Raw genomic sequence first — 24,072 nt, forward strand, 5'->3', positions numbered from 1 at the left:
ATGACGTGTAGTGTCTATTTTATTATTTAATTTTATTGGCCTAACATCTGCACTTCTGTCAGACTGACGGTCCTATTACATAAATGCATCAATAAATAACTGTTTTCAATAATCTTTTAAAGCTAGCACATTCTACACAAAGACTTAATTGACCTGGCAAGGCATTCCATAGTTTCACCCCAGCTATTGATAATATAGAGGCTCTAGTATCTACATAGTGTGCTTTTAACAAACTATCCACTGCCAACCTCATCCCATTTTCTGATCTCAAATCTCTCCCTGGTGCAACATAAATCAAAACCTGGTGAACTATTGTTAACCCTTTGTTCAGCACTTTCAGTGTTTATCTTTCGCCACTGGGGGAGTTATTAGGCTGGGCATTCCGTACAAGGTTTATGCTGATGATGATGTTCCGTTTTTCTTTAAGATCCATAAATGGGATAATAAGCTGATACAAGAGCTAAATGGTTACACTTCTCCCTCCGTATTCGCTGTGATAGGGGGGTTAACAGAACTGCAAATAAATTTTTTATATGGTATTTGCTGTTTTCTATTAAAAACCATAGTGAATATGGTGAAACCGCAAATAACATGGTGGGAGACCTGGCCTGTTTCTGATGGAGAGGCAAAACACAGTGAACAAAGTGCTGGGAATCATTGATTTTCTCTGTAAACGCTTGGAATCAACGATTTCTCTATGCAAGCTGATGTAATTTGTGGGGAGGAGCCATCAAGCTAAAAACCGTGAATAATCGAAACTGCAAATGCTGAAACCGCAAATACGCAGGGAGAAGTGTATATGCAAAAGATTGAGTAGATGCTGAGTAAGGGATTCACATTGAATTTAGGAAAAACTGAAATTATGATTGTTGGAGAGGTAGAAGAAGATCATTGGCCCGGGGAAATAAATTTGCACGATCATGTGATAATGATTAGGGAAGAGATTATAGTAATAGATGTTCTCCTAGATGTGAAACTGACATTTAAATCACAAATATCCAGAGTAGTGAAGCATGCATACTTTGCTATGAAAAAACCTAGCACAGTTGAAGAATATGTTGACAAACTTGGATTTTAGACAGGTGTTGCAAACAATGGCATTATCCCAGTTGGACTTTTGTAATGGGATATATTTAGGAATACCCTCTGTGTCTGTCAAGGCTCTACAAATGGCCCAAATTTCAGCGTCATGGATGTTGATGGGAACGTCCCATTATGAACATATTTCCCCAATTCTGAAAAGATTGCAATGTTTGCCAATCCATTTTCGAATTCAGTTTAAAATCTTGAAAATTATCCAGCAGGGAATCTACGGCTCCTTGCCTGACTATTTGACAAAATGCCTTTCATTGTGTAAACCAGGGGTGTCCAACCTGTGGCCCGAGGGCCGCAGGCGGCCCCATTAAGTATTTTGAGCGGCCCCGGTCAAGGGCCATGCAGTGTTTTCCTCTGCTGCCCCCGGGTGTTTACCGTCTTGCCGACTCCCTCCTCTGTCTTGCTGCGACTGTGACACTGCTGCTGTGACTGAGTTCAAAGAAACGTGGGATGAACACAGAGGATCTAGAATTGGAAAATAGTATTAAAAATTGAACTAAGGCCAGTACTGGGCAGACTTGCACGGTCTGTGTCTGTATATGGACATTTGGTGGAGGATGGGCTGGGGAGGGCTTCAATGGCTGGGAGGGTGTAGATGGGCTGGAATAGGTTTTAACAGAGATTTCGGCAATAGGAACCCAAGCACAGTACCGGGTGGAGCTTTGGATTCTTGCCCAGAATTAGCTAGGAAGAAGAAATTTGAAAGGATTTGGATTGGGTTGGGTTGGGCAGACTGGATGGACCATTCGGGTCTTTATCTGCCGTCATTTACTATGTTAAGTCAAGACAAAGGGGAGAGAGAAGGGAGGAGATGATGGGTAGGGGAGAAAAGGTTTCTGGGAGGAGATAGTGCCTATGAAGGGGAGGGAGAGGGGTGCCCATGTAGGAGAGGGAAAAAGGAGGGGAGGTGCCTATGTAGGAGAAGGAAAAGGGAGAGAGAGGAGAATTATAAAAATAAAATCCCCAGACTTTTGGGCCCTTTTACAAAGTAGTGAGTTCTGTTTGTGAAAGGAGACTTTTATTTTTTAGTAGGGCTGCACATGCTGAATTTCTTTTGAGTTTTAAAATTTGGGTCATATAATTAATTTTGATTAATCATGCAATTTAAAAATTTAATCAATGTACAGCCCTAGTTTACAGTCATTGCTATTTTGTATAACTATTTAGAAGTGATTATCAGCTGCTCCATGAACTTGATTGTTTAAATAGTTATTAATGTGCTACATTACTGTTAACAAAGACTCTATGTATAGAATACATGCATGTTTTTCAACTTTGAAACATTGATAAGTTTTTTTTTGTTTGTTTAACTTTGAAATATACACAGAGTAGCTTGATTTCTAAATATGGTATTGTTCTCATCAGAATTAGTGTCATCAGAATTAGTGATGGTTCCTTACATTTTCAGCTTTCATAGCTGTTAGCCCCCCACATAAAAGGTTCTCCTTTCTTTTCATTTCTGTCTGACAGCTCTGTGTTTTTCTGTCAGCAAATAGGAGTTGAGTCAGATATACAAGTAGGTGATGACATCATATGTCACCAAGTTGGAACAGCTCTCTCAGAACTAAGTACAAAGTTCTGAGCATGCACGTGCAGCAGGCCCTTCATTGTCACTAGTTTAGTTTTTTTCCCTTTTTCCATTTATTATAAAAAAGGTGCATTCTCTAACAGTGTTATATCATTCACTTCCAAAAGACTTACTTCCTTCTTTTATTAAGCCCAACAGCGCAGGCCAGTGCAGTAAATGCTCTGATGCCCATATCATTTGAATGGGCGTCAGAGCATTTGCTGTGCATCACTCAGCTGCACGGCTTAGGACAAGGACCATTATTTATCCCAGGACAAGCAGGCAGCATATTCTCAACATATGGTTGACGTCATCCACGGAGCCCTGATGCGGACAGCTTCACAATCAGACTTGCTTGAAGAACTTCCCGCACAAAGTAGGGCGCGCGTCTCCTCAGTTCTAAGTTTACCGCGGAGCCGAGAAGCCCTCGTTTCAAAGCTCTGCACGAGAGTTAGTTCTAAACTCGTGCCTTCTCTCACCACAGCTCGTGTATTTTCTTTACAGGGTCGCTGTGTTATTTGCGCGTTTGATTTTTTTAATAAAAAGTTTTGCTTGGTTTTTTTTCGATCGTGTCACGGTGGGGTTTACTCCACGGCCTCAGTCTGCAGGCTTCGATTTTGCCACGGCCGTGTTTCATTCCATGTCCCGGCCAGTCACAGGGTTCAAGAAGTGTAGCCAGTGTCAACGCATGATCTCCATCACTGACCCACTCAACTGGTGTGTATAGTGTTTAGGACCTGATCATCATCTGGAGTCGTGCGACCGCTGTGCTACACTTCAAAATCGAGCCCTTAAACGTCATCGAGTCCAGATTGAAAAAATATTTGGGGGAATGGATCGGTCTCTACCTAAGGCCTTGACCCCGATTCCGACCTCGACTCCAGCGAAGTCTTCTATGGGCAAAAACCTTTAACCTCGCTCAATCCTTCCTCGATGGGGAAGTCTTCGTCTTTGGGGAAATCAGCTAAATTTTCTTCTGAGGCGCTGTTATCCTCACTGTCTCTTTTAGGTAAGATAGCTAAGCCAACCCCTCCGGACATGCCACCCTTAGAACCGGTGGGTCCGAGACTACCCAGGAAATGTGTCTCAAAATCGAGGCATCACTCATCCTCATCAGGTCATCTTCTTTGGAGTCCATAGCCACATCAATTGTACCAGACCCAGTGGCTTCACTTGCGCATGCGTGCTGCAGCAGTCGCGAACTTTCTAAAAGTTCTTCAAGCAAGTCTGCTTGTGAAGCTGTCCGCATTGGGGCTCCGTGGATGACGTCACCCATATGTTGAGAATATCTGCCTGCTGTCCCTGGATAACACCTGTTACGGTAAGTAACTGTGCTTTTTTTTCTTTTTTTCGTTCCTATGTATACCCCATTTTTAAGTATTAAATTTCACTGCCTTTCATGAGTGGGCTACTCCTGATGAATGGTCTGTTCCGAAAGACATGAACAGCCCTGAATTTGGGAGTCATCTACCTGTATTTGTGTGTCTGACTCATTGCTGCCTATTGATGGAACAAGCATTGTTTCTGACCTGAAGTCGGTGCTTTCCATGGACAGCATGATTGATCAGACACTAGAGAAAGGGGAAAAATTTATTCCTTCACCGTCTCCGCAAACTGTCTTCGTCCCCGCCCGCTCTGTTTCCATCCTGTCTTCGTTCCCACCCTGTCCCCATCTCTGCGAGCTCTGTCTCCATCCCCGCCTTGTCCCCACAAGCTCTGTCTCCGTCCCGTCCCCGTGAGCTCTGTCTCTGTGCCTGCCCTGTCCCTGCGAGCTCTGTCTGATCCCATCTGCACAAGTCTTAAATAGTTATGATTTTATATTGAAATCATTTTATTAAAGTATAAAAAGCAACAATATTCTGTACAACTGCCATTTTATAAATCACAAATACAGAAAAAGGATCAATAAAACCTGTCTGCCCTCCAATATCCCCACCACTATCAGGAAAACTGAGTGCTACATAGAAAATTCATCCTAACAGAATACCTCGATCACACACACAACACAAATGGCAAATACATAAAAGCTGACCAAAAATGATAAATAGTTTGATTAATTATCCAAGTTTATTATATAGTTTGATTAATCGCCTAATCTACATTCTAGGCGATATACTAAAATGGTTACAAATATCTAAAAACATAGGTAAATTATTACATAGACATACAATATTTCAAAAACAAAACAACAAAAATTCATAAATACAATATAGAAACAACAGGAAGATTATTTAAAGGTTACAATCTGTATTAAATTTAATATAAGGGTAAAAACAATGGGAGGGAAGACAAACATAAAAAAAAAGAAGCATAAGATAAAGATAGATTAAAGGATCATTTATTCACTAAAAGCATCATTAAAAAGGAAACTTTTAAGCTTAGTCTTAAATTTGTCTAAATTCTTTTCTTCTCTTATATAGAGTGGGAGATCATTCCAAGACTGAGGAGCAGTCACTGAAAAAATAGTAAGACGCCTCGTATTAATGACTCTCAGTGAGGGAATGGCCAATAAATGTTGATCCTGAGATCTCAGTGTTCTTGAAGTAGTATAAGGAATTAAAACTCTAAAAATAAAAGCGGGGGTTTGAAATATTAATGATTTAAAAGTGAGTAAACATATTTTAAATAAAATGCGATGTGCAACGGGAAGCCAGTGTGCCTCCTTGAGTAAGGGTGAGACATGGTCAAATTTTTTAGCTTCGTAAATTATTTTGATAGAGGTGTTCTGAATCTTTATTAATTTTATTAATTTTCAAATTAAACCAAAATCCCAAGAAGCCACACCTTCCATGAAGTACAACACCAAAGAAACAGAAAGATCCATTTCCTCCTATACTGTGCAAAACATAAAGATCACAAATGCTAGGGATGGTGTTAGACTAAGGGGTGCAATCAGGGCAACTGCCCCCTGGCTAGACAAAGGCTTTAAGTCTGCTGGAAGCTGAAAATGGCTTTGGGGTCCCCTTCCAAATTTTTGCCTTGAAACTTATTCATGTCTAGCACCAGCACTGGCAGGATAATCATTTCAGCTGTCTTGAATTCTAATCACAAAAATAAAAATTAACATTATTTTTCTACCTTTTGTTGTCTGGTCATTTTATTTTTCAAGTCATGTTGATCCCAGGCTCTGGTTTCTGTTTCCATCTGCCATCTCTTAACTCACTCGCCAGGGTCTTCTGCTCATTTGACATTGTTTCTTCTCCTCTGTCCTCACCAAACATATTGTATATTTGTGTACTTAACTTTCCCTTCTCTGTGTCCCCTCTATTTCCCTGTCCAGCATCTCCCCTATGTCCATCTCCCTGTATTTATCACTACTGTACTAAACTAAACTAAACCTTAGGTTTATATACCGCACCATCTCCAAGGTTGTGGAGCTCGGCACGGTTTACAGGGATTATAACGAGAAAGGAGCTACAAGGGAAGGACTAGATGAGGATCGGGGAAGGGGGAGGTAGTGGGCTAGGATGTCGGATGAGGAGGGAAGTGTTAGATTTTTGTGAATAGCCAAGTTTTCAGTTTTTTGCGGAAGGGTTGGAGAGCACTCAGGTTCCGAAGGGGGGAGGTAAGGTTGTTCCAGAGTTCGGTGAGTTTGAAGTGGAGGGAGGTTCCTAGTATTCCTGGGAGGGAAATGTCTTTTATCGAGGGGAAGGATAGCTTCAATTGCTGGGTGGGTCTGGTGGTATTGGGATTTGAGGAGTTCCAAGAAAGCGGAATTAGAGGGGGGAGGATGCCATGGATGATCTTGAAGGTTAGGCAGATGCATTTGAAATGGACTCTGGTAATTATCGGAAGCCAGTGAAGCTTAAGAAGGAGCGGAGAGGCGTGATCGTATTTACTTTTGGCAAAGATGAGCTTGGCTGCGGCATTTTGAATCCGTTGGAGTCTGAGGAGGTTTTTCTTTGTTAGGCATATGAAGATAGAATTGCAGTAATCAAGTCTGGAGAGGATGATGGATTGGACAAGAACGGCAAAATGAGTTTGGTGGAAATAGGATCTTACTTTCCTCAGCATGTGAAGGCTGAAATAGCATTTTTTTGCCAGGGAGTTGAGGTGGTCATTGAAGGACAGTGTAGAATCGATAGTAATACCCAGGACTTTGCTGGAGGTTTCAAGTTGCAAAGTAGGGCCAGAGCGCAGTGGGATTGAGGTGGGTAGCTGAGCTAAATTTGGGCCAAGCCAGCAAAGTTTTGTTTTAGTTTCATTTAGTTTCATTTGGATGGTGTGGGCCCAAGATTGGAGGTTCGAAATACAGGAGGAGATGTTCTCAGAGAGATTAGTGAGGTTTGAGTCAGTCTCAAGAAGGACAAGGATGTCATCAGCGTAGGTGTAAATTGTTTCGAGGGGGGATAAACGGAGGAGTTTTAGAGAAGACATATAAATATTGAAGAGGATGGGAGATAGGGGGGAGCCTTGTGGGACTCCGCAGGTTGGTGTCCAGGGGGAGGATGAAGTGCCATTCATATTGACAATGTAGGATCGGGAGCGGAGGAATTTTGAGAACCATTCGAGGACTGTAGAAGTAATGCCAATCTCAGATAGTTGGTAAATTAGGATATCATGGTGAACAACGTCGAAAGCGGCGGAAAGATCGAATTGCAGGAGGACGGCAAACTTGTTGCGGGAGCGAAGTTGTTGAATCTTGGAGATCAGGGAGATCAATAGGGATTCGGTACTGAAATTGGGGCGAAAGCCATATTGGTACGGTAGGAGAATAGAGAATTTCTCGAGGTAGGATGTACATACTGCATTACACAATATCAACCGGCTCACCTTTATCCCCATGTTCATTAATATCTTCAAAGAAGTCCAGCAAATTGATGAGGCAAGATTTCTCTTGGATGAACCAATTCTGACTCTCTGTCTCATTAAATCATGTTTGTCAATGTGTTTCACAGTTTTATTTATTTATTGTTAATCTTTATTAATTTTCAAATCATTAAAAAGTGCAGAACACTATACATTCAGTAGCCATAACGGTAAGCACTTATTTTCAATCAATAAAATTACATAAAGAATACTCTCCCCCTACTATTACTTATGCATGTATATATAAACAAAGAATACAACAAAGAAATAACCCTCCCCACCCAACCTCCCACCCTACCCTGGATGTGTATAGAAATTCACTAAAAGTAAAAATAAGTGACAATTATGATGAAGTGATAAAAGACTTCAAGGGGCCCCACACTAATTTAAATGCATTACTATGCCTTAACATATCAGCATTCATCTTTTCATACCTATAGCATAAGCATAAATTTGCCCACCCGAAAGGAAAATTAAGGCGATCATAATTTTTCCAATTGTGAGTGATCATCTGCATGGCTAGCCCGGTCATAATAAGGAGCAGTCTGCCTTTATATCAGTCTGTTTTCCCAATGCCTTTATCTGCCTGTCTCTGGGGAAAACTTGAAAGTTCCTCTTTCTCCCTCTGGGACCTCTCCAGAATAAACTCAGCCTGGGCAGAAATACCTCTCTTCTGTGAGTCCCACCCCCATGACTCAACACTGAGCTTCATAGTCCAGTGCATGCTGGAACCTGTAGTTCCACATTTGATTAGCACCTCCTGCTGCTTGGAAGTATAACATTTGCATGTGGGGTGGGAAAACCCTTTAATCTTTTAGAGCAATGTATCTCAAACTGTGTGCCTCCTGAGATTTCAGGTGTTCCGCGATACACTGTGGAGGAGAGACTCCGGCGCGCCAGCTGACTACCTACAGGACGTGACTCTTGTGGCGAGAAGCACGTCCTGTAGGCAATCAGTGGGCGCCAGCACCTATCCTCTCTGGCCCTCTTCCCTTCTGGCACCTCCCACTGGTGTCTCAGGACCCGCCCGGAGGGCCTTCACACACATGCAGACATCGACATGATGATGTCACACATGCACGTGATGTCATCAAGGCGATATCCATGCACTTCCAGGAGCCACGGCCACTACCTTTAGTATGCCATGTCTTGAGAAAATTTGCGGGACACTGTTTTAGAGGAAGTCTTCAACTGACATAGCTTTAGGATCCTGTTCAGCTGGAGTATTTATATTTTATATTTACATTAGAGTGTCAGGCAGAGACCCATTTTCAAAGTATGTATTCTTCCTGTTTAATATTTCCAAATTAAGGGAAAGAGATTGGTACTTGTATACCACCTTTTTATAGTATTACAACCACATACAGGTAGTTCAAGCAATTTCCCTATCTGTCCTGGTGGGCTCACAATCTGTCTAATGTACCTGGGGCAATGGAGGATTAAGTGACTTACCCAGGTTCACAGGGAGCAACACAAGGTTTGAACCCACAACCTGAGGGTGCTGAGGCTGTAGCTCTAACTACTGCGCCACACTCTCCTCCTAATAAAGTATCTTTGCTTATTTGTTAATTGGTCTTTACCAGAGCCTCTAAATCAGTAGCATAATTAAATGAAATAACTACTTCTGAAGTATATGGGGATGGGCAGGGATTGAAGAGATTACTTGCAGAGATGGGTTGGATTTCTGTCCCCGTGCAACTCTAGTGTGCAAAGGGACGTAATCTGGCTCCCATCCTCGATCTTTTTGGATCCATCCTTACCCTATCCCTGGTATAAATGGATTTTTTTTCTCGCCAATACCTTGGATTGTCATCATTCCCATGTCCTCTCTAGTTTGTGCATCCTCAGAAATTTTACACTTAGTTCTGAATTCTGGGAGAACTATTCCTTTCTAGTGACATGTGATGGCACCACCTACTTGTGTGCCTGATCAATCTTGCTATCTACAGAAAACATCTGCTACAGGTGAAAAATACATTTTTTCCAGAAGTGGTTTACATGTTTACTCATTTCAGCCAAGGATACTGTGACTCTGAACAGCACCAGTGGCAAGAAGAACAACCATGAGACCTTTGAGGGGCCCTTCAGACCTGCGAGATCCTTGAAAGAGGGGAGCGTGCTGGATATTCTGAAAAGCCCTGGTAAGTGGTTCTGGGGCCAGATTCTATGCAATGGCAGCCCCAAAATCATGTTTGTTTGTTCTGCCAAGCCAAGTAAAATTGGTTCCAGATTGTAAAATCTGAGAATGGACACAATACGAATAGATACAATACGGACAGAAAAACATTGAGTGGCAGCAACATATAGTTGGGGCTATGTCAGCAGAGAAATAAAGGTCTGCATAAATACAGCTTTTACTGCTTTGCAAAATTTCATCCTGAGATAAGATACTAATAATGTGGGATTGGTTACTGTGGGTTGGGTATGTAACTGCAAGAAAATAGTAGATTTAGATAAATTCTTGATTCATTTCACATGTTCATTTTAATAAAAATGTAATGTGTTAGTACATTTTAGTGGCCCTCTCACTGAAGTGTGATAAACTATTGTACTCGCTTTGCATTAGTTGCAAAAATGAATATGTGTAACATAAATGACCTTTTTCTATGTGTTAACAGCAATGACAGTATGTAATGCACCTTAGAACCTCCTGTTTAGGCAAGGCATAGTCCCTCCTTCCAGTGCAATAGGAATGGAATGCTGAACCTTATAGTACTCTGTCTATTCTCGCAAGCAAAAGACAGCGTCTGTGAGAATAGACAGAAGCCTGCTGCCCTCTTCAGTTTCTCTTTCTGTAGGCGAGCATGAAAGGTGTCTTCTGATCTGCTCTGTTTATTTCTTTTTATTTTGTGATAGCTTTGTGGTTTTTTGCTCTAGTCAGTCTTTTTCGTAAAATCTGAGATCCTTTTTGATAAGGGTCTTCTCTGCCTGTGTGTAGAGGAGCAGATTTTAAATCAACAGATGGCAGGTGTATCCTTTGGAGCCCTGTTTCAGCCAGCCTGCTGAAGATTAGTGGAGCTCAGGGTCCGTTCTGGTGTTTGCTTGCCCCTTTGACTTGGTTAGGGGCCAAGAGTGCAGGCTGTTTAGGCGCTAATAGCATGGTGCTGGCTGCATTTCATCCAACCCCCCCTCCCTATTTTCATGAGAGATCTGGGGGGGTTGAGTGACTGGAAGCATTGGGCTTTTCCTAGAACATCTACACCCGAGAGGAGCTGAAGCAAGCAGTAACACAAACTCCTCAGCACATAGTCTGAAAACCTATGAGGGAATCCATGGAACTATTGGATAATCAAGGAGTAAAGGTGCGCTTAGGGAGGATAAAACCAGAGTTGTTCAATAATCCTTATTCCCTAGCTTCCCTATTGTGGTTTACCTTTTATATATTCTTCACTTTTAAATTGTAGTTCTCCCAACTTTCCTATTGTTTTACGTTGGTCAAGTATTGTTTAGTGGGTGTTTATTTGTTTATTGTCTCCCTCTATTTTTTTTTTGGTTTGAAATATTTTTATTAAGAAGCAAACAAACAAACACAGCAAAATCAGCCAAACAAGAGGCAGATACAAATACAAGGTAAAAAGGAAGAAGAATACATTACATTACATTACATTAGGGATTTCTATTCCGCCTGTGCCTTGCGGTTCTAGGCGGATTACAATAAAGATGATATCTGGGCATTTCCAGTAAAATTACATTACAGGAGAAGAGTAAATTACAAGTAACAGTGAAGAGTTACAATACATTCAATATCGCAGCAGATGTAACATAGCCACGGATTACAATAAAGTAGATATCTGGGCATTTCCAGTAAAATTACATTACAGGAGAAGTGTTAATTACAGGTAATAGAGAAGAATTACAGTACATTCAATATCACAGGAGATGTTACATAGCAACTGAGTCAATTTACAACTGGTGGAGAATAAGAATTACAATATATTCTAGATTACAAAAGATGTAACATGAGCTGAGTCAAGTTTCTTCGGATGGAGAGTAGCATCATATGCCTATAAGTGGAGGTGTATTTATTGTTTTGATGATTGCATGATGTTGGTTAATTAATGTTGATGATATGGACAGTAGGGGTGTTTAGTTTGGGTTGGATAAAGAGATTCTATTCCCAAAGGAATTGGTTGGGAACTCATTAGATGGCGGTTTAGATTGATGGGAGATATTTTTTGAACAGTAGTGTTTTTATTTCTTTTCGGAACTCTTTTATGTCTGTAATTTCGATCAGTAATTTTGAGATGTCGGAGTCAATATTAGCTGCCTGTGTCCCTAGTAGGTTGTCATAAAGCTTCTTACGTCGAGTACCATTGAGAGGAGGGTAGGTGAAAATGTTCTGTTCTCCTTCTTCTGGATAAGAGATAATAGTGAAAACGGTTGTTTAGGTAGCTGGGTGCCGCGCCGTGGGTTACTTTGAATAGGAGACAGTAGAGTTTGAATTGTATTCTTGCTTTTATTGGTAGCCAGAGAGATTCTATGTATGCTTTGGTAATGTGGTCGTATTTGCTGAGTGAGTATATGAGTCTGAGGGCTGTGTTCTGGACGGTCTGTAGTTTTTTTATTGTGTTGTTTGGGCAAGGTAGGTAAAGGCTGTTGCAGTAGTCTACCATACTTAGCACGAGGGATTGGACAATGATCCTGAATTGGTCTTTATTAAAGAATTTTCTTATTTTTCTCAGATTTCGCATTGTGAAGAATGCTCCTTGGATGATTTTATGGATTTGTGTTTGCATAGTGCAGCATCTGTCTAGTTGTATTCCCAGGATTTTGAGGGAACTCTGTATTGGGTACTTGATTGAGTTTACTTCCAGTTCTGTTAGGGTTGGTTTTTTGTCCTTCTCTAGTAGTAGGAATTTAGTTTTGTCCGTGTTCAGCTTCAACTTATGATTTGTCATCCATTTTTCTACTGTTTCCATTGTAGTTTTCAGGCGTCCTGTGGAGATGGGGTCGTGGATGTCGAATGGAAGGAGGATGGTTATGTCGTCCGCATAGCTGAATGAAGTTATGTTTAGGGCATCTAGGGTGCTGCCTAGGGAAGCAATGAATAGGTTGAAAAGTGTGGGAGAGAGGGGAGAGCCTTGTGGCACTCCGCAGGGGTTAGACCATGGTTCTGATAATATTTCTTTTGACTTGACTCTATATGTTCTTGTTTTAAGGAAGCCTTGGAACCAGTTGTGAACTTTACCTGAGATTCCTATTGCGTCTAGAATCTGGAGAAGTATGTAATGGTCCACTAGATCGAAAGCCGCTGAGAGATCAAGTTGGATGATTAGCAATCTGTTTCCTTGGCTGAGGTGTCTTCGGGCTATATCTAGTAAAGATACCAGGAGAGTTTCTGTACTGTGGTTAGTTCTGAATCCAGATTGGGATGGATGTAGGATGTTGTGGGTTTCTAGGTACATGGATAGCTGTTGTGCCACTAGACCTTCTATTATTTTGACGTATGTAGGGATAGAAGCGATTGGCCTGTAATTTGACGGGTTATTTATTAGACCTTTGGGGTCTTTCAGTATAGGGGTTATTATGATTTCTCCAAGGTCTGGTGGGAACTGGCCCTCCCTGAGTGTGGTTTGCAACCACAACGTGTAGCTAGCTTTGAAGTTGGTGGAAGCTGTTGCTAGTAGGTATGATGGGCAGTTGTTCAGGTCGCATGAGGACTTGCAGTATTTTTTATATAGCCTGTCCAGTTCTGACCACTAGGTTGTAGGGAAGTTGGTCCAGGACCTGTCTACTGAGATGGCTTCATCTGTTGTGGGTTTTATTAGAATATCTTCTATGTTGTTTTGTGAGTTATTGAATGTTGTTCTGATTGTGATGATTTTATTTTTGAAGTGATCTGCTAATTGAGAGGCTGTTGGTGTTAGGTTTCCCTGGGTGGCTAGGCATGGTTTGGTATCGGTGAGGTTTCTTACTAGGTTGAAAAGTTTTTTTGTGTCTGGTTTGTCAGTGCCAATGAGATTGGAGTAATAGTTTTTTCGTTTTTCCTTCAGTTTGATTTTGTATTGCTTGATTTGGATTTTCCATTCTGTTTTGGTGTTATCTTGTTTCTGTTTTTTCCATGCCCTTTCTAGTTGTCTACATTTCCTTTTTAGATGTAGGAGTTCTGTGTCAAACCATTTGTCTGATTGTCTACATATTTTATTTTTTGGTTTTAGTGGTGCTAGTTTGTTCAAGGTCTGTTCGCTGAGAGACCGCCAGGTATTTATGAATTCACTAGGGTTGCTGGAATCTATTGCAGGATCCACTGCTCTCCAGAATGTGGTGGGATCGATTTTCTGTCTGAACATAATGCTTGTTTTGGGAGGAGTGGGTTTATTTTTGTTATGCTCCCAGTTGATGGTGAAGTTATATTTATAGTGGTCCGACCATAGGGTGGGCTGCCAGGCGCCGTTGGTGATTTTGATATGTTGTGTGTTGAGATTAGGGGATGAGTATGCTGCAATATCGAGTTGATGACCTTTTTCGTGTGTTAGTTCTGGGTTGAGGATCTGGTACGATAGGGTATTGAGGTATGATAGAATTTCTACTACTTGTTTGGAGGTGTGGTCTTCTAGGTGGAGGTTTAAATCTCCGAGGATCAGATTATTTGTAGAGGAAAGAGAGTTCTGGAGGATGAACTCTTCTAGTTCTTGTTTAGTGGTGTTCCATTTTCCTGGGGTGATGTAGCATAGAAGGCAGTTTAGATTTCCTGTCAGTGTGTTATCTGAAAGTTGGCAGGCTAGTAGGTCTAAGTGAGGTGTGGAGTGCTTGGCTAGGACTTTGATGTTGAAGTTGTTTTTTACTATGATTGCTAGCCCTCCTCCTCTTCTGTTGTCTCGGCATACTAATTCAATTTTGTATCCGTTTGGACAAATTTCAATAATGTGAGGGTCTGTGTCTGCTGTGAGCCAGGTTTCAGCAAGGAAGAGGCATCCTAGGTTGTCTTTAATTAGCCAGTCTTTGATTAGTTCTGTCTTTGGGCTTACCGATCTTATATTTAGGTATGAGCATGCTATTGATGTGATTTTTGTGAGAGGGATAGGGGTAGGAGCTATATTTGTGAGTATTTTTTGTGATGTCTGTAGTCTTTGTGAGCTTGTCTTGGCATTTGTTGTATGTCTTTTTCCCCAAATTGAGGGTATGCTTGTATGGCTGGATGATGAACAGAGGATTAAGGTTCTTGGGGTTTGGAGTTTCCTGGTTTGTAGGAAGGGTTTGTGTGGTACTGTGATGATTGGGATTGATTGTGTGTGGTATCCTGCTGTTTTCCATTTATCTGTGAAGAGGGAAAGCAGTAGTAGGGCGAAGATGAGTTTGGGTGTACTTGTATCCATTGTGTGAGTGGTAGAAAGTGGTTGTTGTAGGGTTTGCTGGTACTTTTGAGGGCCTTAGTAGTTAGATTTCTAGTTAGTGTTAAATTGCTATTCTCTCTCACCTCAAGTTAACTTGTGATGGCAGCTTAGGTTAGCGCTGTTAATTTAAATGGCTCCCTTGCTGGGCAGGAGAGGGGCGGAGCAGGGCTCCCACGCTGACCTCTCTCTCAGGATCGAGTCCGGCTAGCTGTAGCCTCCATATACATGCAGGCTAAGCAGTTATACGTGAATTATTAATGCAGGTTAAGGATGCAGAAGTATTTAGTTTGTAGGCAGCTAGGGAGAGCTCGAGTGCTTTGTGTTCTGTGGAGGAGCTTGTCCTTCTCCTGAATAGAACCGCTTGGAGAGATTGCTGGTTGTGCCGGTGGTGGTGCAGTTTAAAGAGTAGGCTCCCGTTGGTCTGGAGGGGGGGGGGGGGGGCGTAAACGGCTCAACGCCTCGTGCAGGTAGGGCAGGCTAAGGCTCCCGATGGAGCGATTCTGTATCAAAATCCCGGACTCGGGGGAGGGGCGGAGCGGGGCTCACACGCGCGCCTCGTGCAGGTAGGGCAGGCTAAGACTCCCGATGGAGCGATTCTGTTTCAAAATCCCGGACTCGGGGGAGGGGCGGAGCGGGGCTCACACGCTCACCTCGGCGGCAGGGCAGGCAAAGGCTCCCGATGGAGCGATTCTGTATCAAAATCCCGGACTCGGGGGAGGGGCGGAGCGGGGCTCACACGCTCACCTCGGCGGCAGGGCAGGCAAAGGCTCCCGATGGAGCGATTCTGTGGCAAAATCCCGGATTCGGGGGAGGGGCGGAGCGGGGCTCACACGCGCGCCTCGTGCAGGTAGGGCAGGCTAAGACTCCCGATGGAGCGATTCTGTTTCAAAATCCCGGATTCGGGGGAGGGGCGGAGCGGGGCTCACACGCGCGTCTCGTGCAGGTAGGGCAGGCTAAGAATACAGTACAATACCCAAGTCCCAGAGCATAGCTGTGAGGGCCATAAGAAGAAAGCAACCAATGGAAACAAGAAAAAAGTACCCTCCAAGCAAGGAATACAACAAAAGCCCAGCCTTGTCCCATCCGTAAAGAATATCAAAATAGGAAAATAGGAAGAAAAGAAAAACACCGTCTGTGAGTTTACTCCCGTAAGTTTATACCCCAGACAAAACAAAACCGCACAACCCCCAACCCCTATCCCCCCTCTCCCATCCCCCCACCCCTCAGCTTCTGGAGACAAGGTGGCAAAGTGCCCTCATAAGGGAGCAGACTCAGCAATGACCCGTTCCCACTAGGACCCATAAAGCTTAGGAGAGTTCCCTACATGGCCCCCACTGCTACACAGCTCCCACTATGCCAGCTCTCAGAGAGACTGCTTCCATCCTACCAACTCTGGGGGCGCCTCATCCATCCACATGCGGAGCACTCCCCGTTTGGCAGCAAGAATGGCAACATACATAAAACGCCAGTGGTCTGCAGTCAGCCCCTGAGCCAAAAACTCCTCATCATGTCCCAAGACTAGAATCCCATACGACCACTGGACCAACACCCCCAGGATCTGTGCAATGAAATCCAGTACTCCATTCCAGTAGACGCCCAAAAGTGGACATTCAATAATAATGTGCAGTAGAGTCCCGGGCATACGCTTACACTTTACACATTCCTCAGAATCCCATAGGCCAGCCTGCACCCTCTGTGTCCGTGTAAGATAGGTACGATGGAGCAATTTGAATTGGAGTTCCTGCAATTGAGCATTGCGGGCTCCTTGGGCTATGTTGGAAAAGCAGGCTTTAAGCACCCCAGGGGTAATCTCTTCCCCCAGTTCCAGTGACCATTTAGAGGCCAAGGTAGGCATCTGGGTATCCTCCCGCTCTGCCCTCGCCGTCCCATACCAAAATGAGAGAGAATTAAGAGCAGAGGGAAGAGATAGGAAAATCTGATCCACCTTTAAAAAATGACCACCCCCCGGCTGACGGCGAAGATTATCCAAATAGTGGTGTCTCAATTGGAGATATGCAAAAAAGGGCATAAAGGACAAGTCCCAGGTGGTGCGGAGCGCCGCATACGAAGGAAAGGAGGATGGTAGCGAGGTTCCCACCACTGATACATGGCCCAAACTGACGGGTACCAAACCGAACCCCAACGCCCGGAGAGGCTCCCACCCCTGGTAGAAAATCAGGGCTCTGGGTGAGCATCCGGAAAGCCAATCAGGTGCCGCCACCAAGTCAATGCCTTCTTTAAGGGAGTGAGCCATACTGAGTTTAATCCGAGGCGGGGATGCCTTCACTGTGGACAAACCAGGCATGCCAAAGCCGCATAAGGGGCTGACCAGGAATCAGAGTCCCCTGTGTAAAGCTCGTGGAGCCATCTCATTATAAAAGCGAAGGTCCGGCAGAGCCAGCCCTCCCCCATCTTGTCCCTGCGTAAGCTTCCACCAGCCTATGCTTGCTCTCCTATGGTGCCAGATAAAAGCCAGTGAAAAAAATAAAAAGGAGAGAGACCAAATTCCTGGAAGCCACGAGGGACTGCTTCCTGGAACAGCTGGTCATGGAACCTACACGAGGAGAAGCTACTCTTGATCTAATCTTCAGTGGACTGGGGGGACCTGCAAAGGAAGTAGCGGTATTAGACCCACTGGGAAACAGCGATCACAACATGATCCAGTGCAGACTAGAACTGGGATCATCCAGGGTGAAAAGAACCACAACAACAGCGCTCAACTTCAGAAAAGGGAATTATGATGCAATGAGGAAAATGGTGGGGAAGAAACTCAACGGCAGCACAAGGAAGGTAGAGTCCGTAGAAAGCGCCTGGACCCTGCTCAAGCGTACGGTGCACGAAGCACAGAACCTGTACGTCCCCAGGTTCAGAAAAGAGTGCAAGAAAAATCGAATAAAGAACCCAGCATGGATAACGGCAGCTGTAAAAAAGGCGATCAGTAACAAGAAAGCATCGTTCAAAAAATGGAAACAGGATCAAACGCAGGCCAACCAAAAGGAACACAAGGAAAGCCAGAAGGAGTGCCACCGAGTGGTTAGGAGAGCAAAGAGGGAATATGAAGAGAGACTAGCGGGAGAGGCAAAAAATTTCAAATCATTCTTCAGGTACGTAAAGGGGAAGCAACCAGCGAGGGAGGAAGTGGGGCCCTTGGATGACGGGGATAGAAAGGGAGTAGTGAGGGAGGAAAAAGAAATAGCTGACAAGTTAAATGACTTCTTTACGTCGGTCTTCACGAGGGAGGACACATCCAACATTCCGGAACCAGAGGAAATAGAAAATGGAGATCAAGATAACAAGCTGGTCAAATTAGAGGTGAGCCAGGAGGATGTCCTCAGGCAGATAGACAAGCTAAAGAGCGACAAGTCGCCAGGTCCGGATAGCATTCACCCAAGGGTGCTCAAGGAATTAAGAAATGAAATAGCAGAGACACTTCAGCAAATATGCAACCTATCCCTAAAAACTGGAGAGATCCCGGAGGACTGGAAAATAGCTAATGTCACGCCCATCTTCAAGAAGGGTTCGAGGGGCGACCCGGGAAACTATAGGCCGGTAAGCCTCACATCGGTCCCGGGAAAGATGATGGAGGCACTGATTAAGGACAGCATCTGTGACCATATCGAAAAAAATGGACAGCTAAGGTCGAGCCAGCATGGGTTCTGCAAGGGTAGGTCGTGCCTCACAAACTTGTTGTACTTCTTTGAGGGGGTAAACAACCAGGTGGACAAAGGAGAACCCATAGACATAATTTACCTAGACTTCCAGAAAGCCTTCGATAAGGTACCACATGAGCGGTTGCTCAGGAAGCTATGGAACCATGGGGTGCACGGGGAGGTCCACCGATGGATCAAAAACTGGCTGGCAGACAGGAAGCAGAGGGTTGGTGTAAAGGGCCATTACTCGGACTGGCAAGGGGTCACGAGCGGGGTTCCTCAAGGATCGGTGCTGGGACCGCTCCTGTTTAACATATTCATTGACGACCTGGAGGAGGGAACAAAATGCGAGGTCATCAAATTTGCAGATGACACCAAACTATTCAGCAAGGTTGAAACCACGGTTGACTGCGAGAATCTCCAAAGGGATCTTACGACATTGGAAGAATGGGCGAAAAAGTGGCAAATGAGCTTCAATGTAGGGAAATGCAAGGTCATGCATATAGGGAGAAGGAACCCGATGTTCACTTACAAAATGGGGGGATCAATGCTAGGGGTCAGTAATCTGGAAAGAGACTTGGGAGTGATGGTAGACACGACATTGAAGGCGTCGGCACAATGCGCCACAGCCTCGAGGAAAGCAAACCAAATGTTAGGTATCATTAAGAAGGGTATCTCGACCAGAACGAAGGAAGTCATCCTGCCACTGTACCGGGCTATGGTGCGCCCGCATCTGGAATACTGTGTACAGTACTGGTCACCGTACCTCAAAAAGGACATGGCAATGCTTGAGGGAGTCCAGAGAAGAGCAACTAAACTGATTAAGGGTATGGAAAACCTTACATACACTGACAGACTGAAGAAGCTGGGGTTGTTCTCCCTGGAAAAGCGGAGACTCAGAGGAGATATGATAGAGACCTTCAAGATCCTGAGGGGCATCGAAAAGGTTGACAAAGACAGATTTTTCAATTTGAAAGAAACCACAAGAACAAGGGGTCACTCGATGAAATTGAAGGGGGACAGGTTTAAAACAAACGCAAGGAAGTGCTTTTTCACACAGAGGGTGGTGGACACATGGAACACCCTTCCGGAGGCCGTGATAGGAAATAGCACAGTACAGGGTTTCAAGGAAGACCTGGATAGGTTCCTGGAAGACAAAGGGATTGAGGGGTACAGATAAGAGCAGTGGAAGGTTTAGAGATAACTGTAGAGGTAGGCAATAAAATTAGTCAGGGACCACTGACCAGGCAATATGCCTGATGGGCCGCCGCGTGAGCGGACCGCTGGGCTGGATGGACCTCTGGTCTGCCCCGGCGGAGGCGACTACTTATGTACTTATGTACTTATGATTCCAGGTGAGATTTGGGGAATTACAGACTGGTAAGCCTGACCTCAGCGCCAGGCAAAATAGTGGAAACAATTATAAAAAAAATAAAATTGTAGAACATGTAGAGAAACATTTAATGAGACTGTCAGCATGGGTTCAGTCGAGGAAGGTCTTACTTCACCAATTTGCTTGACTTTTTGAAGGTGTGAATAAACTTGTGAGGGTAAAGGTGAGCCGGTTGATGTAGTGTATCTAGATTTCCAGAAAGCTTTTGACAAAGTTCCTCATGAGAGGCTCCTGAGAAAATTAGTCATGGAATAGGAGGCAATGTTCAGTTGTGGATTAAGAATTGGTTATCGGACAGAAAAGAAAGGGTACAGTTAAATGGCCATTTTTCTCAATGGAGGAGGATAAATAGTGCTATGCTGCAGAGATCTGTACTGGGACCGGTGCTATTTAACTTATTTATAAATGATCTGGAAATTGGAATGACGAATGAGGTGATTAAATTTGCAGATGACACTAAACTGTTCAAAGTTGTTAAAACACATGAGGATTGTAAAAAACTGCAGAATATCCTTAGGAAATTGGAAGACTGGGTATCCAAATGGCAGATGAAATTTAATGTGGTCAAATGCAAAGTGATGCACAGTGGGAAGAATAATCCAAATCATAGTTGCTGAATGCTAGGGTCCACCGGGCTTCAGCGCTCAAGAAAAAGATCTGGGTGTCATTCTGGATAATACATTGAAACCTTCCGCCCAATGTGAAGCGGCGGCCAGGAAAGCAAACAAGATGCTATGAATTATTAAAAAAGGGATGGTAAACAAGACTAAGAATGCCTCTGTATCGCTCAATAGTGTGACCTCAACCTTGAGTATTATGTTCAGTTCTGGTCTCCTTATCTCAATAAAGATATAACAGCACTAGAAAAGGTTCAAAGAAGAGCGACCAAGATGATAAAGGGGATGGAACTCCTCTCGTATGAGGAAAGAGTCATGAGCCTGACAGCTTGGGAGTCCCACATGCGAGAATATTATGCTTGCTTGTTCTCGGAGAAAGCAAAGATAAATTACCTGTTCTCCAAGGGCAGCAGGCATATATTCTCACAACTTGCCCGCCTCCCCTAGTAGGCTTCTTAGCTTTGTTATTGAACTGATGGTTCTATGAGCTGACATCTGGCGGGAAGGCACTGGCATGTGTGCAGTATGGGGTAAAGATTTAAAGTCTCAACAATAAGGCAAAAATGGTCCAAGGGTTCCCACTGTGGTATAACGGTGTTGAAGACAGCTCAAAAGTAACAACATAAATAAATTGCTATATAATTTTAGTGAAGTAAGGTACCCTCAGTGTGAAGGGTCAGTGACGGGAGAAATCCTCCAACACTTCACGCAACAAGGTGGAGACAACCAAGCCCCCACCTACACACCATCACCGGGTACCTAAATGTGCTTTAAATCAAATAACATAATCACCATAATAAACAGTGAACATAAGTGAATTCAATCACAGCTACCACTCTGGGAACCCCCCAGCCAACTCCCAAACTTGAAATGAAAAAGAAACTTATCTTCATTCAGTACTGTCATTCAGGCGTCCAAGGAAAAGGCAGATGAACGCCACAGACTACCAGGTCCAACCAGCCTGGTTTCGGGAGCAAATCCCTTCCTCAGGAACCCACAATTCAAAAAGTCAATCACATGATTCAAGTCAGCTGGGCGGAGGGAGGAGCTAACAGAGCGGAGCAGAGACTGGGCTTAAAAGCCTGACATCAGTGATGTCACACATCAAAAGAGCCAATCACAAACAGGCAGGAAATGCAGAACAGGGACTGGTCGATAGTGTTCCATTCAATGCTGTCATTTAATCCATGAGGGGATACACACTGTAGTTGGAAGATCCAGAACTGCTCCCTAAGATTAATATAGGCCCTTCTTGTCACCCCTGAACTCGCTTTGAAGTTGTTCAAGTACAAACTATGATAGGTCAGCGAAATTATGATCTTTCTCAAAGGGCTTGGTTGTCTCCACCTTGTTGTGTGAAGCGTTGGAGGATTTATCCCGTTGCTGTCCCTTTACACTGAGGGTACCTTACTTCACTAAAATTATATAGCAATTTATTTATGTTGTTACTTTTGAGTTGTCTTCAACACTGTTATACCACTGTGGGAACCCTTGGACCATTTTTGCCTTATTGTTGAGTCTTTTGAGGTTTCTCTGGCAATCTTCTTTTAAAGATTTAAAGTGACATTGTACTTGGCAGTGTTCATACCAGTTTCTGTGGATGACATCACTCACATGTGAGAATATATGCCTTTTGTCCTCAGAGAACACCTGCTACAGGTAAGTATCTTTGTTATCCATGACAAATATTATCTATATCTAATAATTTACCATGTATTATAATATAAATTTTTATTTTGAAACTGGAGTTAAGAGTTGATACATTTTTACTGACGCCACAGCCCTGGCAGATACAGATACATTTAGTGCCCTTTATCAAATATTATGGATCTGATGGTATGCATTATACGTTTTCACACAGGTTGATGCTTGCTTTAAAAAAAAAAAAAAAAAAAATTCTGCATCTAATAGCAAGCCCATTTGTTTCATCTCTCACTCTCCCAAGGATAGGTAGCTGGAGTTAAGGCCTGAGTAAGTTCCATGTGGGGCTTCTATAGGGTTAATCCAGCTGCAGTTCAGCTGCTCCTGTCAGGTATCAATAACAATGTGTGCCTTGTCTCTGTGTTCTGCTTCAGATTTCCTGTCTCCCAAGACGACCTCCCACACTCTTGAACAGCCTACAGCAGTCAACACATCTTCCTCTGCAAAACCAGCAGCTGACAGGAGCTCATCTGTGTATGGTGCAGGCTTTGAGCACCTGAAGTCAGCCCTGGGACAATGGCAGTGCAATTCCTGTCTAGTGCAAAATAAGGCCACAGACATCAAGTGTGTAGCATGCCAGACTGCCAAAACACCCTCGGCAGAATCTACAAAGCAGGCTGATAGTGCAAATCAAGTCAGTATTGCAAAGCCAACTTCAGTGTCAGGGACACAGGGATTTGGGGACCGGTTCAAACCAGTGGTGGGAATGTGGGACTGTGATACTTGTTTGGTACAGAATAAAGCCAAAGCTACAAAGTGTGTGGCCTGTGAAACACCAAAACCAGGGACTGGAGTGAAGCCAGCTCTGCCACCATCAGTGGCCACAAGTCAAGCCTCAGTACTGTCTTGTGCACACACAATCACCAGCAGTGCTCAGAACACAGCACCCTTGGGATTTGGAGACAAATTCAAAAAGCCACCAGGGACTTGGAACTGCACAGTGTGCCTTGTGCAGAATAAGGCTGAAGACAGCAAGTGTGTGGCCTGTCTTTCTGAGAAACCAGGTATGTAATATGTGGCTATCAAAATATATTTTAAAATAATTTTGTTTAAATGGAGCAGAATTTCCACACACAAGTAAAATTATGAATGTTAATGTGGAATGATGACAATTTAGCTCTGCTATTCAAGGCTTACTGTGCTAAATTTGTTTCATTATATTGACAGAGTGAGGAAAATTGCTTAGGTGATTCAACTTTTGATGGTATGTACACTCATTGGGGGAAATTTTCAAAACTCAGAAGACAGGTGCTGGTTCTGTGGGTACTTTTACGTACTGATTTTGCACTGATTCTCAAAGGGTAATTCTTTCTGAAAGCTGCCTAGGAGCAGTATGCCGAGAACCACGAGAACCCAGCTCATATCCTACTGCAACTGTTTATCTTGGGCAATTCACTTAACTCTCCATTACCTCAGGTACAAATTTAGATTGTGAACCCCCCACAGACACACACATACCCTACTGTACCAGAATGTACACTGCTTCAGTAGCTTTTAGGCTTGTCATCTAGTCATCAAATCTCAATGTTTATTGAAAAAATTTAAGGTCCTGCTTAAAAACCCACTTTTATAGCAAAAGCTTTTTATTAACCATAATTGGGTCTCTTGTGGGGACAGTCGAACAATAGCTCAGAATCTGTGATTGATTGAATATCTTTCCTGCTTTCTTTCCTGTTGGTTCATGGCATTCTTTCTTAATGGCATTCAGATCCTAATTTTATTGTTTAATTTATACATAGTAACATAGTAGATGACGGCAGATAAAGACCCGAATGGTCCATCCAGTCTGCCCAACCTGATTCAATTTAAATTTTTTTTTTTTTTTTTTCTTCTTAGCTATTTCTGGGCGAGACTCCAAAGCTTTACCTGGTACTGTGCTTGGGTTCCAACTGCCAAAATCTCTGTT

The 24,072-nt window shown here is 43.4% G+C and overlaps 1 protein-coding gene across 4 annotated transcripts in view; it reads left to right on the forward strand.

Annotated features, from left to right (window-relative positions):
- The window catches only part of NUP153 (nucleoporin 153), a 310,572-nt gene that overhangs the window by 154,543 nt on the left and 131,957 nt on the right, over window positions 1-24,072 (forward strand). For all 4 annotated transcript variants that reach the window (XM_033934594.1, XM_033934593.1, XM_033934596.1 and 1 more), the window contains 2 exons: window positions 9,487-9,612; window positions 22,541-23,170. In XM_033934594.1, the coding sequence (XP_033790485.1) occupies window positions 9,487-9,612; window positions 22,541-23,170 (756 nt within the window). The remainder of the gene's footprint in view (window positions 1-9,486; window positions 9,613-22,540; window positions 23,171-24,072) is intronic.

Source organism: Geotrypetes seraphini, chromosome 2, assembly GCF_902459505.1.
Source record: "Geotrypetes seraphini chromosome 2, aGeoSer1.1, whole genome shotgun sequence".
NCBI classification, from domain to species: Eukaryota; Metazoa; Chordata; class Amphibia; order Gymnophiona; family Dermophiidae; genus Geotrypetes; species Geotrypetes seraphini.